At 37.1% G+C, this 17,851-nt stretch overlaps 1 protein-coding gene and 1 long non-coding RNA gene across 2 annotated transcripts; one reads left to right on the forward strand and one right to left on the reverse strand.

Moving 5' to 3' along the window:
- Positions 1–7,333: 7,333 nt before the first annotated feature.
- LOC147219009 (uncharacterized) lies at positions 7,334–13,073 on the reverse strand. Its single transcript, XR_015108723.1, has 3 exons — positions 13,024–13,073; positions 9,022–9,077; positions 7,334–7,477 (listed from the first exon to the last, which is right to left on the reverse strand). It is a non-coding gene; the product is annotated as an uncharacterized LOC147219009 (long non-coding RNA).
- Positions 13,074–13,164: 91 nt separating this feature from the next.
- On the forward strand, positions 13,165–16,935 carry LOC147219010 (phospholipid hydroperoxide glutathione peroxidase-like). Its single transcript, XM_086172712.1, has 7 exons — positions 13,165–13,266; positions 13,888–13,982; positions 14,536–14,680; positions 14,973–15,124; positions 15,577–15,601; positions 15,687–15,746; positions 16,012–16,935. Exons 1-7 carry the CDS (start codon positions 13,195–13,197, stop codon positions 16,042–16,044), a joined length of 582 nt encoding a protein of 193 aa, XP_086028838.1. The 5' UTR covers positions 13,165–13,194; the 3' UTR covers positions 16,045–16,935.
- The last annotated feature ends 916 nt before the right edge of the window (positions 16,936–17,851 follow it).

Consider the following 17,851-nt stretch of genomic DNA (forward strand, 5'->3'; position numbering starts at 1 on the left):
TATCAAAAGACATTAAAAGGTCAGTAACAATAACATAAAACAACATAATAGCAGATAAAGACATTATATAGGACAGATAGAACAACAGCTAAGAAGATAAAAATAGATAAAAACTGCTACACAAGAATAGGAACAAAGTGATAAGTTGCAGGTAGTGGCCAGTATGTTCAGATGCGACTCATGCTGGTCTCACACCGTAAGACTTCAAAAAGACATGTGTAAAACCATCATCACACACCAGCTCACATGTATAGAAAAGTTTTTAGAGTTTAAAGTCTTAGGCTAGTCCCAGTGCAGTCTGCAATTGAAGACTTACATCTGAAGATTGCAAAGATTTTGAAAGGACTCGTCGAAAACAACAACAAAATTCTTTACCCATCATGCATTTCTTTTCCCATCATGTTGGTACCAGGTTTCCTCTGTCCAGTTTTGTTGGAGCTCCTCTATTGGTTGCTGACTCAGTCTTTACATTGATGTAACACAAAGATATACGATAATATCAAACATGTTTGATATTGTTGTAAGCCCCAAGACTGTGGCAAGACTGTAAGATTAGCAGTTTACTCTTTATGGCAGAAATGACGGAAGCGTGCTGCAAGTCCTGTAAGACTCTCCTATGACAAATGATTTCCTTCGACTTCCAGTTTAAGTCTGCGACAGGAAAATCTTAAGGTGAAAGCCCAGCATCAGTCAAGTCGGAGTTGTGTCCTGTCCAGACTGCTGCTGGACAGATGGTTGCAGGCATGAAGGGCATAAAAAATGAACACATGGATTTATCACTGTTATCCAATATGTCATTAGAATTAACATCTTCGGGGGACTACAGATAGATAAAATAGCCTCTTTGGCTAATTCTGGCTTTTTTACTCATGATTTATTCATGTCTTTTATGAAATTGCATTGTCCTCCTTTCAAATGAACTCATCTAATTTAATTTATTAATTTTGATTTCGTAAAATCTCTACAAAACCAAAGGCAACCAAAATGTGATTTATCACTTGAATTTCAATTTGAAAGTAAACTAGATGAGTGTCTGTTCTAAAATACAATTGCATACCATCAAAAATTATTATTATTATCATTTGTTGTTTTTTTAATACAAATGGCATCAACAAGTCATATTTGTGGGGGAGTCATGGATGTTATTGATGATGATGAATTTGAAATCTGGTCAGAGATTATAAAGATAGAAACTAATCACTAATGGAACCTGAAGTGATATACAAACACCCACAGCTCACTCAAAGATGTTATGACAAATATCCTATAACTGTTTATTGAATGTAGAGACAAATCCGGATAAAACCATTGTTGCACTGAAAGGAAAAAAAAACACATGATCATAACACACTCTCTCTTTCAGACCTGTTCACATGTTTTGGAACACACACACATGACTGATAACTGTGGTAAGAGGATGAGGTGACTGGATTGTAATATTTTGGGGAAAACCTTGGCTATGAAAGCCCAAAACTCTTGTATTTTACCATGTAACATATCACTAAGAGAAAAGTCGAAAAACTCTGAATGTTATTCCCATTGGATTTATCTGTAATTCTACTCTTATTCTTCTTCTCCTTTTCGGGGTCATCACAGCAAATCAACCCTCTCCATCTAACCCTATTCCCTGTATCCTCTCTCACACCAACTACCATCACATCCTGCCAGGCAGCTCCAATTCCAGCATCCATCTATCAATATATTCACCATCCCTCCTCTGAACATGACCGAACCATCTCAGTCTGGCTCCTTTGACCTTCTTTCCAAAACATCTAACATGTGCTGTTTCTCTGATAGACTCATTCCTGATCTTATTCATCCTGGTCACTCCCAAAGAGAACCTCAGCATCTTCATCTCTTTGACCTTTTGCTCTGCTTCCTGTCTTATCATCATTGTTACTGTTTCTAGGCCGTACAGCATTGCTGCTCTCCCCACTGTACACCTTTCCTTTCATTCTAGCTGATAGTCTTCTATCGTAAAAGTGTCAGGGGTACTATGTGATAGAGGACTATCAGCCTGAATGAAAATAAAGGTGTACAGTGGTGAGACCAGCGATGCTGCGGTCTGTTCTCTTCAGTCCCCTCAGTATCCCACTTCTTCCTTGCTAACTGCTTTCTCTGAATATATTCCTACACTTCCTCAGTCCACCTTTCCTCATCTATTTTCCTTCCAGTTGATACACCAAGTACTCTCCTACCTGTCTACCTGATCACATTATCATATGTAGTTGTCTAGTCATCTGCAAGCTCTCCCTGACCACCCAGAATCTTTCTCAACTCCTCCTTTTCAGCTTTCACCACTTTGTCCTCTGCTCTGCCTTTGTCCTCTTAATCTTTCTTGTCACCAGAGTCATCTTACAAACCACCATCCTATGCTGTCTGGCTAAGCTCTATTACGTTGCCTCATCTATACAAGATGTAGTTTACCTCCACTCTTATAAGTTACCCTATGTTCCTGTCTTTTCTGGAAAAAAGTGTACACTCCAGCCATTTCCATCCTTTTTGCAAAGAGTACTACCATCTGTCCCTCTGTGTTCCTATTCTGTATACCAAATCTGCCCAACACTTCTTCATCCCCTCTGTTGTCTGCACCAACATGTCCATTGAAGTCTGCACCAATTACCACTCTGTCACCTCTGAGGATATTCTGCAGCTCTTCATCTTACTCATTTCAGAACTTCTCCTCCAACTCACATCCCACCTGCCGGGCATAGCCACTAACAACACTGAGCATTGCACATTCAATTTCCAATTTCAGACTCATAAGTCTATCTGACATTCTTTTCACCTTGAGAACATTCCTAACAAACTTCTTCAATATAACTCCTACTCAATTTCTCTTCGTGTCAGTACCATGATAGTGCAACTTAAAACCTGCTCCCAAGCTTCTAGCCTTACTACTTTTCCACCTGGTCTCCTGGACACACAATATATCCACTTTCCTTCTCCGCATCATGTCGACCAACTCTACCTTTTCCTGTCATCATCTCAATATTCAAAGTCCTCACTCCAAGTTTCAGACTCTTGCTTTTCCTCTTCTCTCTCTGCTTCCGAACATGCCCTCCTCCTCTCCTTTTTCAACCAATAGTAACCCAATTTCCACTGGTATTCTGTAGGTCATCAGTACCAGTGACGGTCGTTGTTGACCGTTGTTGGCCTCGACATTATTTGCATGTTTGGTTTTGGCAAAAGTTTTAGGCTGGATGCCCTTCCTAACGCAACCCTCTGCATTTATCCGGGCTTGGGACAGCTCAGGGAGACACTGCATTATTTATGTGCACTCCTACTAACAGTTTCAATATACCATGGATGACTTAATGGTCATACCTTGCGGTCTCAAAGCACTTTACACAAGATAGCATTCACCTATTCAAACAGATGCAGATGGCAGCATAGCTGCTATGCAAGGTGCTAGGCAGGCCATCTGGAGCAGCTATTCAGTGTCTCGCTCAAGGATACTTCAACACAAAGACAGAAGGTGGCAGAAGTCAAACCACCAACCTTGATTGGTCGGACAGCCCCTCGACTAATGTTAAGGTTTACTCAATCTTTATAACATAACCTTCTCAAATTAATTATCAAAGTCGTTTAAGGACAAAAGTGATTTTTTTTTGCTAAAATCCACTTCTTATTTGACGTACTGTATGTCTCATTTTTTAGTGTTTCCTGAAAAACTTGAAGAAATTACTTTTGTAATTAGTCTAAGAAGGCAACAATATGGAAGTGGAGACTTGCTTTCTTGTCCAAAAACAACTGCGAGAAAACCATTTGCTTGATTTTAATTGTGAAGAGGAAGTTGTGATGAAGTAACCAAGGATAAAGATCTGGAGGCTTATTTGTGAGCGTCATATCTAAAACGTGCAATCATTCGGACAAAAAAAAAAAAAAGAGATTAAGAGGAATGCCCTTGTGAGTTTGAAAGTTTTATGTCTTTTATATGAGTCCCAGTCACCGCCACTCTACAACAGTATCTTCCCAGCGAGATGCTGCCACCTCATTGCTTCACAGTGGGGGTCATTTTCAGTGGTTAATGAAGTGTGCCTGCTCTCTTCCAGTCATAGCATTTTCCAATTACAGCTAAAGGCTTTAATTCTAGTTTTCTTGTCACTTCTCTTTCTTCTTTTTATACTTACACTGTGCCATCTTCAAGCATACTGTCAAAGACTTTTTGCCACCATTCTACCCTAGATTCCTGAATTTAAAACAGTTGAATTGTCAGGAATGCTTCCAGTCGGTTCTGTAACAATATTTCTTTACTCTTTAACCTTTTTTGTTAATTGTTGACTCCTAAAAGTTTCTTGGCAGTGTCTTTATTCTATTATATATCCTCTCACTAATTGGGAGTTTGGTGGGTTTAATTTCAGCCAGTAGCTGCAAATGTGATATGTCCAAGGTTGGAAAACATTATTGCCCATGGGGCATACATTTGTTTTGTTTTCTTGACATCTGACACATTAAATAAAGTTTGAATTTCTCTTCTGGAAAGTAATCTCATGATAGAAACAAATTAAATGTCATACAATGAATACATTGAGTCCAAGTCTTTTAATACATTTAAGCTGGGTTTTGCAGCCATTTGAAAAGCACATAACATACTAATTATGCAGCTGTATCATCCCCCATACCCAAATGCATTGTCTGAAAAGATGTTCAGATAAATCAACACTTGAAGGAATACTTTCATCAAATCCTCTTATTTCTATACATTCAGGTGCTAGAATGAGAATATACAATATTGCTACCACAACCTCACTACTTTACCCCATTCACTGCCTCACCCATTCACGTCATGCCCCAACTCTGCTGTCCTTTTTATCATTGTTGGTCCCAGCCTGCACGCGTCCAGCCTATTTTTGTTTATTTATTTTATTCTTGTCATTGCTATTGTCACTCTATAATGTCGTTTAGTTTTGGTTGTCTATTTTTCATCCTTACCGTTCCATTCTGTTGTCCATGCTTATCCCTGATGTTGCTTTTGTTCTCCCTGCTGTCTATTTATTTGTGGATGTCTTTACTATCTTCTGTCTTCTAACTGTCTTTCTATTTCTATTTATATTTATATTCATATTTATTTTTGACATTACAACTGTTATGCTGCTGTGACAAAAGAATTTCCCCTATGCAGATCACTAAAGTTTATCTTTACCTTATCAATCAGGAAATCTCATCTAACCTATAGAGATTATTGCCATTTAAAGTTATATTCATTGTTGTTTTTGTATTACAAATATTATATTATACAATGATGCAATACATATATTCATATTATGAGTAATTTTAGGCACTGTATTGATGTGCATGCCAAGATTCAGCCGGCTCCTCGTTGGTCGCACATTCTTGCATGACATCTAGAAATGATAACAAACATTTATTTTTGCATTTTCTCAAAACCTGTAAAGTTAATTTGCAACAACATATGTGAACAAAATGAAAGTGGACATTTTTAAGTAACTTACACAACTGTTTGTCAAATTTGGAGTAACTAATGAATGATTACATAATTCAATTGTGCTTATTGTGGAATGATTGTGGGACTCTGAGATGAAAGTTTCAAAATCTTGATGTAGCGATACAGAGTTGTGTTTTGGTGCATAGTTAAATAAAAATGATCCAATCCTGAAAAGAGGCAAAGCTGCTCAGTGATCTTATATTTACACCTATAAGCGGCAATTGGGTCGAGGAGCAGTCAATGTTTCCTTTTCAATCCGAAACAGGAGGTCAAACCAATTTGATAAGTGTTAAGGATAATATAATGCAATGAATACGTATCACAAACTGAAAGTATTGTGCATATTTGACATTTAACATTCATGCGAGTACAGAGGGTAAAATTATTGGAACAGTACAGCAATTACTGTACATCTGTCCCCTCTTGTGCCATGACGCAAAGTATTCTATTTTTTGAACACGCGTATGGTTACTAGCAGGGTAGGTAGTCCAAGATACAAGTGTCAGACATTGATCTTCAGAATGGATTTAAAGAATCTCCATTTAGAATGCAATCATTGGGGCGTCAATAGCATGTCAACACTCTTACTTTGCTCAAGGAAGATGGAGGGATGAGGAGGCTGCTCTGGACTATTGAGATGCAGTCATGGGAAACAGACTGCAGAATCTGTTGCCTTGCCAACCAAGCCCCTCAGTGTGAGGGTTAAATGTAAAAGATTCTGTGCCAAAGCAAATATAGGTTGCCATCTGTTTTCATTACACTCCTTTTGTTGCAAATTCTGAAACATGCAACTTGGTGTTGAGATCTTTTTGCGTTCCGTGTGATGCTAGTTTGAGTTTTGTCATCAGAGAAATGCACGCTTGTGCTGTTGCAATTAAAGGGAAACCATCTCTTTTCAATTCAGAAACCAACCTCAAGAATTGCCTTCCAATATAAAGCACATCTCTGAAAAATTGGTAAAGTTTTGTGGTCAGTTTGAAAATGAATATCTGTCTGTGATGTTTAATTTCCAGTGGAGTTGCAAGAGAGGTGAACAGAAGAAAGACAGAAAACTTGTTGCTTGGAAACAGTAAGAAGTAAACCTAACTTTTCTTGATGCATCTGGTCTTATCTCTTGATGCACAACATTTCGTGCATGAATGTGTGCGTGCTGGCATGGGTGTGTGCTTGTTTGTGTCTGTGTTACTGTCCAGGCATGTATGCGTAAGTGTGTTGTGGGGGTTGGAGTTGGGGGAGCTTGTTGGGGGAGTCAGGTTTACCAAAGGTTGTTTCTAGGCAACTGTTTTTCTTCTTTTAATATACATATATATATGCATACATGAAACTGCTTTGTGTTTCCACTTTCTCTTTGTTATGTGCGACTTGTTCAAAAATTATGATTTTTCATCATTAAGCGGTGTTGACGGTCTCTACAGCTGCTTTGCTCCTTGATGAAAAATGAAAACAGCCACGTTGCACCTGAAAGGTCCCATGGTTCATTAAAGCACGACACATGCAACATTATTTTTCAGCGATACGGTTACAGCAGTGTTTTCTTTGTAGATTCTTCTACCATCCAGACCATTAACCATTTTTTTGTGCATGTTCTGAATTTCACACATTTAGTTGCCGTATAGTCACCACTGGAAAAGCAAATTTTATTTTGATTTTGATATTATTTTGAGTACTGTAGGTACTATAGGAATATAGTATTTCCTTTCAATACAGTTTGCTTACATCTGATAGTTTAAAGTAACTGACTTAAACTTGTTTACTGTAACAGTTGGTGCTCAGATGGCAGAGGTTCATTACATAACACTTGTACATAATTAAACTGGAGGTGCTGAGTAGCATTCAACAGATACAATTTTTAAGGGGATTTTGATTGGTTCAAGGACATGCTTCATGTAGTTTTGTAAAACGTTGTCCGACTGTCATTTTATTTTTTGTTGAAATCTTCTTGTTGCAACTGGACTTGAATTTCTTCACTTGAAGACGTTTCACCCCTAATCCGAGAGGGTTGCATCTCTATGATGAATTCACAATGACCTGGATGAGAACCGCCACAGACATATAGTCAGTTTAGCATACATAGTGTGTAAAAAAAGGAATTAAGGTGTTTTAGTGTCCTCTGTTATAACAGGTAAACAACAAGTATTATACATTACAGGCAAGTTTAAAAACACGGGTGCACCAAACCAACTTATTTAAGACACAATGTCTGCCCTTTGACAGTGCAGACAGCGTGCAGCTAATTACAGAATCGACCCCCTGCTCACAAATGAGCACACCAAACGCACGTTCTTCTTTCTTTGTGAGGACTAATCATCAGTGTATCCTCTATCACGTGCTTTCACTGAACAACCAGAAATAAATGCCAAACCTCAACCTTTGACCAGGTTTTGAACCCAAAAACTACAATTTAAACCTGTGGGAATCATTTTGGCTTCACAGTGCAAGACCAAACAGTTATAATCCACTTTTAAGTTTTTGGAGCTCACAGGTATGGTTTCACAGGGCCATTCACACCGCTATGATAGCAGGGATGTCTTTTACTGTCAAATCCTCTGATTTGAGTTTTAATTGGCTATATGTGAGGTGTTTAATTAGGGGGTTTTCAACTGAAACCTCAGGTGGAAAACCTGTGGAGTATTTGGTGTTTTGTCATACCCCAATTAAAAGTCTATGTTACTAAAGACATGACCTCCAAACACACTGCGCCTGCCTGTGTATATGTGTGTGCACCAAAGAACAGACCACCCACTGCTTCCACACATGGGGAAGTTCACATGCAGCTTCTCTTTAATTAGCTCAGGCAGCCATTTGCGCTTGTTTTGAGACACAATGTCAGTTTGGTTAAAATATTTTTTATAAATCAGTGGGGATGAGGCTCTCATGGCATTTCAACCAGTGAAAATTTTAATAAAGAATCCTGTGATTCCTACTGAATTATTTCCAAACTTGGTGTAGACATCATTAGAGCCTTTGAATGCCTTAAATTACTGACATGAACAACAAGACATTTATGGACATATTTTTTAAGACACTATTCAATAAAGGTGCTGTGGAGAAACCTCAACACCCGTCAATATTTTCATGGTCTTCCATATTAGCACACAATCTAGAATTACCAGTAGTCACTCAATCAGACAACATAATGCGCCCTCAGAGGAGCACAAGTATCTTTTCGAGCTGGTCCCAAGCCCAAAGAAATCCAGAGGGTCTCTCCAGGTGCATATAATGTCCCAAAACAAAATATGTGAACTGAACCTATGATTGCTGGAGCAATCGTGGCCTGGGTTAGCAACAATCGCCATTTGAGCCGGTAAACTACAGCATATCAGTGAAAATTGGGCTACTCTGGGATGAACAAGGGGGGGGGGGTCAGAAGCGGAGAGAGAAGAAGAAATGCAAGAGTCTGGGAATGGATGTAATGAAAGAAAACATGAAGTTAGTTGGTGTGTGAGAAGAGGATACATTGAATGAGGTTACATAGAGGGGGTTGATTTGCTGGGGCCACCCCTGAAGGAAAATAGCAGAGGAAAAGGAAAAGGAGGAGATTCAGTCAGACAATATAGTTTGTCAATCTTTACCTTCATAATGGTGCAGTTCTATGACCACATGATGAAATATTCTGTCCCCAGGCAAACTGAGAAAATTATATCAGACATTATCACACTGGCAACTCTGCTCTATGTTTACCGTATGTTTTGTATTTTCACATTCACTTGTAAAAGCTTAATGCTTTGTAAATGTATGTATGTTGCTACTTGAGGCTCAAAAAAGGCAATCATGTGGTAGGGGTGGGCATATACAACACTTTCACTGATTTTTACTTGTTTGAGTACAAGAGAGCAATTGAGAGAGTGGGGCTCTTGATTTTTACAGAAAGGTTAACATCCTGAAACACATGTTAATACAGAAGAATAATGCCACCAATATCAACTTATAAGCTTTTCTTTAAATGAAAACCTGATGTAATCAGCTGGGAATACGTTTAATTATAAAAGTAAGATGGCTTTTGATTAGGGTTTTAATTGTGGCTCAATTCTGCCATCTGAGTCTCCAGTCTATTTCAAAGCATTGTCCCAGAAAAAAGGGTGTAAAAGAATAAGTCCTTGGCCTGACTGAAATTCAGTACAAACAAAGCTGTTATTTTGAATCAACCCATATATAAGGAAAATGGCAACAAATTCAAAATGTCAGAATTGTTATTTAACATCTACTGGATTTATTTAAAAAAAAAAGTCAGGCTATCTCTGTTTCAAACCATGCCTTTGTTGGAAAGTGAACAGTAACACAGGGCTTGGTGAATTTGAGCCAGAGTTCACGAGCACGATCAGAGTTTAGTTCTGTTCATTCGCAGCGAGTGAACAGAACTGAACTCTGTTAGAGCCAGCTGGTGCTTTAAACAGTAGATTTGTTAGGGGATCCACAATAGTAGCTCAAGCCTTTTCAGATTCCCAAATACATCTGTATTGAATCCATCTGTCATTCATTTAAGTTTCATACTGCTTCTGGAGATATACTGCTCAAAAAAATAAATAAATAAAGGGAACCTTTAAACAACACAATGTAACTCCAAGTCAATCACACTCCTGTGAAATCAAACTGTCCGTTTAAAAAGCAACACTGACTCACTTTGACTTGTTTTAAGGACATTGCATTAAAGTTGGATCAGCCAGTTGTGTGTTTTTCCACTTCCGTTTTGAGTGTGACTCTAAATCCAGAACTCCATGGGTTAATAGATTTGATTTCCAATTATATTTTTTGTGTAATTTTGTGGTCAGCACATTCAACTATGTAAAGAGCAAATTATTTAATAATAGTATTTCATTCACTCAGATCTAGGATGTGTTATTATAGTGTTCCCTTTATTTTTCTGGGAAGTGGAAATTGTGGCTCAGAAGGCATCTTTCTTGCAACTAGGCAGTGCCCCCTGTTGGAAGCATAGCAGAATTGTAATGTCGGTAATTGGCCTCAATTTCTGTTGTGACATGTACATGGATGAGACATGTACTTTCTTTTTGAAGATACATTTACATCTGACGGATTTGACTAGATAGGATAGTATTTGCATAATCATCGGATGGAAAAAAAGAAATGAAAAAATCAGCAGAGTCCATAAAACTTTAACATTACACAATAACAAGAATCAGGTTCCAAGATACATGGACTTGTAAATAACATTACTTCTTTTACATAGCATCTTGCATAAAGTGATATCCCTTTTTTGTGCAAGTACAATTTCAAACATCAATATCTAGTTTTTCAAAAATAATTGAAATTTGAGGGAAATTCTATATGATGATGGCGACCAGCCTTGTTACGTCATGTTCACAAAGAGCCATGAAATTTGAAGCAGTTACGGTAGAGATAAATTTTTGCAAAAAAAGGAATGGTGATTGCTTGACTGGCTGAGACTATTTCAAGAGAATCACATGATGGCTACCCAGAGCTCTCAATAGTGGCAGGGCCAAGAGTAATAAAATATGTATATGAAAATGCAGAAGCAGCCAAGTGTAAAGTAAACTAGTAAGGACTTCAACTGTCCCGCCTGGACTTGACCCAGACCAGCATCCAAGATGAAATGAATGAAGCATCAGACTCATGCAGGGCGAAAGACACACTGCTCTGAGACAGGGGCCTTCTTAAAAGCCTCCCCTGCACCAACATCAATTTAACTGCATACATCACATCTATTCAGTTATATAATCATTTCAAATAAAATTTCAATCATTTAGGTCAGGTACAATGAAAACGTGACAGAGAATGTTGAAATATCTGAGCGCATAGAGTTTTTCATAAAGCAACATGTAATTAATCTAACTAAACAATAGCCTGAGAAAAAAATACTAGATAAGAATGATGTTTTAATATCAACCTACTAAATGTTATTTACGATTATTACTGACATTGATTTGATGTCTGAAATTTCTGATTCTGTTACTGCTGAAAATGTAGTCAATATAGTCTTGAGCAACATTGTAATTGTGGATTATTATTCTTCATCAAAATAAAACCAATTAGATGTGTACACATGATTCTCTTTCTAAAATGGTCAATAAGCACATGATGAAAATGATAAAATAATCTGGAAACAACACAAACTGCTGTAGCTTTTCACCCTCGCTACAGTATAAACCGTGTGGGCATCCCTTCTCAATCCCTTCTCAGGATTATTTAATGAAGATTTGGTTCTTAATTTTGCCTTTAGGCATATTGATGCTTGTCTTTTCAAATACTGAACTGTTTGTTTGAAATGAATACATTTACATTTTGAATACATTTGTTCTTAGGGTGAGTGGGTTTAGCCTAAATTTGTGAGTCTGTGAATGTGTGTGTGTGTGTGTGTGTGTGTGTGTGTGTGTGTGTGTGTGTGTGTGTGTGTGTGTGTGTACCAAAATCATCCCACTATCACCATTCTACTACTACTTTGCAGCCACTGATCTCCTTCAAATTATATCATCTATACAAAATGTAGTGTACCTGCATGATCTCATAGGTTACCCTATGTTACTGCCTTTTTTGGAAAAAACGTATTCACGACAGCCATTTCCATCCGTTTTGCAAAGCCTACCACCACCTGTCTCCCTGTGATCCCCCTATTACGGACACCACATCTGCCAATTACTTTTCAATCACTTTTATTGCCTGCATAACATGTTCATTGAAGTCTGCTCCAGTTACCACTCTAACATCTGGGGATATTCTGCATCACGTCATCCAACTGACTTAAGAAATTCTATTTCTCCTCTATTCTCACATCCCACCTGTGGAGCATAGCCACTAACAATATTGAGCATGACACCCTCATTTTCCGGTTTCAGACTCATAAGTCTCTTGGACACTCATAAGTCTATCTGACACTCTTTTTCATCTCCAGAGTGACGACATTTTTCATGCTTCTTATTGGGATTGATAGATTTAAATCACATTATGATGCCCGGGCAGAATGGTCCAAACTTTGAATTGTGACCCTACTGATTGTAGCAAAATCTATTTTCTTGAAAAGATTGCAAACAGCATGTTAGTTGAGACTAAATATATTCATTTTTTTTTTTTTACTTGGAGATAATTTTTTTCTAGTACAGGACTGTCTCAGAAAATTAGAATATTCTCATAAAGTTCTTTATCTTCTGTAATGCAATTAAAAACACAAAAATTACTTTTTCATGATATTCTGATATTTTGAGATAGGATTTTTGAGTTTCCTGAAGATGTAAGCCATAATCAGCAATATTAAAATAATAAAAGGCTTGCAATATTTCAGTTGATTTGTAATGAATCCAGAATGTATAACATTTTTGTTTTTGTAATTGCATTACAGAAGATAAAGAACTGTATCACAATACTCTAATTTTCTGAGACGGTCCTGTACAGATTTAAATTAAAAATAACTAAATAGGTATCAGAGAAAAAAATAAGAGAAGTGAAAGCTATTACTCAACCAAAATGAAAGTTGTTTATAGAACGTTTAGTTCCTGAAAATATACTTGGACTTGAAAATGGGGAAATGAATTAATTTGCTTAAAAAGGGAAATCAAGCGTTTAAAAATGTTTAGCCTAATTCAAAAATCATAATCTTTGATTACCTGCAATAGATATTTCTATAAACGTTTACACAGAGAGAATAGGACGCGACCTTACAAAACGGTAAAAATATGGATGTTTCTTGAAAAGCTGCGCTGCGCGGCTGCTCGTCCCTCTCTCTTGTTTGTGACCTTTAGTGGGCGGGGCTTAGCAGTGATATTAGCGCAACCGCAATGTGGTTCTTGAAGCCGTCAGCTTTCATAGTTGGCTTGGTGTGTGGGAACAGAGGGGTCATAAGAAGCATGGTAAGTGAATTAAACTTGATAATATTTTTTACCTTTGTGAATTATCAACTTTCTAGTGTTTTATATGTCCGCTACTCATATCTCGGACGGACAGCCAGCGTCTATTTTTAAACGCTGTGCAACCGCTAAAGTTGTCCGCTTTCGTTGCCGTTAAAGTTCGCCTTTAAAATGGATATTCAACTTCAAAATAAAGATAGTAAAACAATTGAGTGACGTTGAAATGAGAGGGTGTCACGCTTAGATTGAGATTATTCTGCTGAGTCACGCTACCATAGCCTGTTTCCTCCGATATCTGTACTATCAAGGGCTGCTGTTGTTAGCCGCTTATGCTAGACCCATGATCGCGCAGATCTGGTTATGGTTCCACTTCATCCTAGGTGGTAATTTTTAGGATACAATAATTGAAACACTACATCGCTCCAAATCAAACTCCTACTTTTACCTGCGATTTGTAAATTCAATATCAGTCAAGTAAGTAACAGCGGATTCCCTGGAAGTTTGCCGTTATTGTTTCCTAACAAAATTCCTTCCGTTATTGCCCTTTGCTCTGATGTTATGAAAAGCCTTGCTCAATCACACTTGGAACAATTCATTCATTCACACCCCCCTCGTTTTGAACAGTGTGCACAAGCGGCCGATTGGCGCAGTGCGAAGTCAATTTATGACTTCTCTGCCAAGGATATTGATGGCAATGAAGTGTCTCTGGAGAAATACAGGTAATTATGGATACTGGTTATCTGCATAATGGTTACACGTCATCTTGACTTTTTCCTGGTACTGTCACACCAAACCCAATTGCTTTACTTTGTTTGGGCCAAACCAACAAATTCTACCACCCTTTTTGTAATTTATTTGAAAAAGTAAAGTTTCTTAGATCATTCAATTACATGTGCCTTCTTTTGCCTGGTCGTTTAAATGTGTAATCTCTTTCTGACAGCCTATCACATACTGAATGGTCTTTAAATGTTAAATGTCATAATCTCTTACTGATTTTCGTGTGTCAAAATTAATGATTGTTTTGTTGACAAGCTCTCTAAGAATGGGTATATATATATAGTATAATAAAGTCTGATTTTTGACATGTTGGTAATAGATTACCATTTTTTTAAAGTATGATCTTCATTACTCACATTCATGGAGGCTGCTAGTGCTTCCATATCTCTACTTCTGTATGTCCTGCACTTAATCTCTATAGGTGTTAAAATTCAAATGTCTATATTTTGTAGAATTCTTTTTGATTTCTGTTTTCCTCTAATTATTCTGCACCAGGGGCTATGTGTGTGTCATCGTAAACGTTGCGTCCAAATGAGGAAAGACCAAGGTAAACTACACTCAGCTTGTGGAAATGCACGCTTCATTCGCTGAGAAGGGTTTACGAATCCTGGGCTTTCCATGTAATCAGTTTGGAGGACAGGTAAGATTATTAAGTTTTTTTTTGTACTGTTTCACTGAGTTCCTGATATGTTTTGCACTTCAAAGTTATCTCTCTAATTCATATTTGAGTTGTGTAATTCAAAAATGGGGCACCATTGGGAATATTTTCAATTTTACTTTTCACAAAAATTCCACATATATGTAAAAATTCAATCTGTTAACACATTCTTGGAACACAGACCAGTGAAACATGACAAGTTATTAATGTATTGCCACCTTAAGAACTGCTTGTGATCATATGTTTATAATGTATCTAATCATATCATATCCAGGAGCCAGGTACTGAAGCGGAAATACAACAATTTGCCAAAGGTTACAATGTGGAGTTTGACCTCTTCAGTAAGATTGATGTGAATGGAGACAATGCTCACCCTTTGTGGAAATGGATGAAGGAACAGCCCAAAGGAAAGGGGACTTTTGGGAAGTAAGTTGTGTTTTTTTTTTTTGTTTGTTTCTTTTTTTAATTCAGTGACTCCGAAACACAAACCTAGCAAATCACTTGCATGTACATTTCAATTGTTTTTTGAGAAATCATTGCAATTTGGTTTGTTGAACGATAGACCCCTTTTTATAATCGACTCTTCACCGAAGAGCTCCTGTCATTAGTTTTCTTGTCATTGTCAGCCACTAAATGGATAGCAAGCCAAGTGGATGATACAGAACTGAAAGTGCTAATAAGTGATCAGGTCATTTGATTTCATAAAGATCATCAAGTGTTGTTCTTGAAATCATGGTGGTCAGTCTGTCCATGATGCATACTCCTTTAAGAATATAGGATTTTTTAGGAAATTAGTTAATAGTATTATGGACGTACATTTCTTTTGTTCTCGAGTTGTGGGGAAAAAAACATGCTGTTTTTTCTTTTTTTTTTCTCAGTAACATCAAATGGAACTTCACAAAGGTAAGTTGCTCATACTATTGACTTTTCCCTTTGCTCAAGTATGCTTGCTCAATTAAAGTTAATATGTTTAAATTCTCATTAACAGTTCCTCATCAATAAAGAAGGGCAGGTTGTGAAGAGATATGGTCCAACAGATGATCCCAGAGTAAGTGACATTTACTATTCTGTCAACTATGTATGTAGCACAAATTGTGACACTTCTTTTAGATGTTTGATTCACATTCTTTCTTTCCATTTACTCTAAAAATAATTTTGTAAGTTATAGTTAATGCTATTGTTTTAGTGTGAAATAAAAAAAAGGATCACTGTGTTCTAGAAATTGACAATAATAATAATTATGTGTCACTAAAAAGGGTGTTTAGGATAGTTAGCTTTCTGCTCATGGTACTGTTTGATTCTTTTTCCTACAGGTGGTGGAGAAGGACCTGCCTTCATATTTATAGTACAGCTGTTTTCCATGGTTGTTTGTAACTCTTGATTTCTCATGTGGACCTGAGGGTATTGGTGTGTGGGTGTCTGGACTAGTGATGGCCTGTCTTTAAACCTAGCAATGGGGAGGGCAGGCCTGATGACCCCCAGCGTGCAACTGACTTCCAGAGTCACCACCAAAACCCTTTGCGGACTATGTGAGGGCAATCATTGGCAACGTCTTGTAAAAACCATCTGACTTCTTTAGATAATCATGTAGTAGATAGCAAAAATGTTTTGGTTTTGGAGTATTTTCTTTCTTTAGTAGAAAGTAAAATTACACATTCAGCACAAACTCTTGCGCAAGGAAACAACTATCTATCTTATGCATTCCTAAACATGAAAGCGTTCAAAATGTAACCAAAGCAAAGGCATTACACAGTATTGTTTCCATCCTATTCAGGCAGTTCATTATAGCCACCATCATGCTGCCAGAAATGTCAAACTCTAATATGATACTTGTAGCTGAGGTGCATATGTTTATCTCAGCAGATTTAGGGGCTTGTTGACTTTTAAGGGCAATGCCTAAAATACCAGAGACTACCCTTGTTTGCGAAGGCAAATATTGGTTGTTGCCCTCAGTGAATTCTATTGCATTGGCCAAATATTAAATACGGCAAAAACAGATAACAGCCATTACACGTCTATGGTCCATAAATCAGTATATCATCACAACAGCCAGTTTTGTTTACCTAATAAATGCCATCTTTTCCTTGTGACATGTTTGTCACTGTGTTATGTTAGAATATGTAATGTTTTAAAACTACTGATGAAAATTCTACTTGAACTTAGCTTTCTGAATCATCTAAAATGAACAGCTCTCTTATCATGTGATACAGTTGGAATAAAAAAAGGTCTTCTAGTCATCAATTTGTCTGTCCTGTTTTGTATTGATAAATGAACTGACTAATAAAATAGGATTGATAGTATTTACACTTGCGCCTTTTGAAAAGCAAACAAAAGCTTTGGTCAAACCAAAACTTCAGAACTATTGTGCTATTTCACTCGTGTTTTAAGATGCACTATTCACCGCATTAGAATTTTATGGATAGTATCACTAGTTATTTTCAGTTTTTCAACATCTATTGTCTAAATAATAATTTATCTTCTATAATTCTTTAAAGCATGTTTTTAAATCTGAAAAAAAAACTTTTATTGACTGGATGCAACACTTACATGAATTTGGTAAAAATAGTTATGTAACAGTTATTTTTCTCCCTGAACCACTGATTAATTTTGAATGCAAGGTCCTGGGTCTGACACTTCAGAAACATAACTGTTAGATAAGAATGTCAGTTATGTTTTTATTCAGATAAACATTGTTGAATGTGTTTGAAAACTACTTTCATATTCAGATGTTTGCATACTGAGACAATTTAAAACATCTTATGATTTGCTGCCCTGCAGAAATGATGACTTTGAATCACGGTACATTGCCTGTGCACGAGTGGAAAAGGAAAACAAGTTTTCTGTGCATCACTTAAGTGACTACAACCAAAAGTTCTTATTGACTGTTCCTTTCAGGGGTTGTCATGATGTCCTGACTCTGTCTAACCCCATTCAAAAGCAGAGTTCTATAATGAAATGAACAATCTTTCAGTGAAAATCAGATTGAAGAGGAATGTCTCATAATATTTAGCCAATAGAAGTAAAGTGAAAATGGTGTAAGCTGAAGACTTGGGGGCACAAACACCTGCTGAACATTTGATTCAGGAAATCCGTTATTAATAATATGAGGGTAGATATGCATATCGGGATGTAGACGCCATATTGGAAGGAACA

The sequence above is a fragment of the Fistularia commersonii genome, chromosome 25, assembly GCF_037954325.1.
Source record: "Fistularia commersonii isolate RoL2024-O1a breed Wild chromosome 25, RoL_Fcom_v1.0, whole genome shotgun sequence".
NCBI lineage: Eukaryota > Metazoa > Chordata > Actinopteri > Syngnathiformes > Fistulariidae > Fistularia > Fistularia commersonii.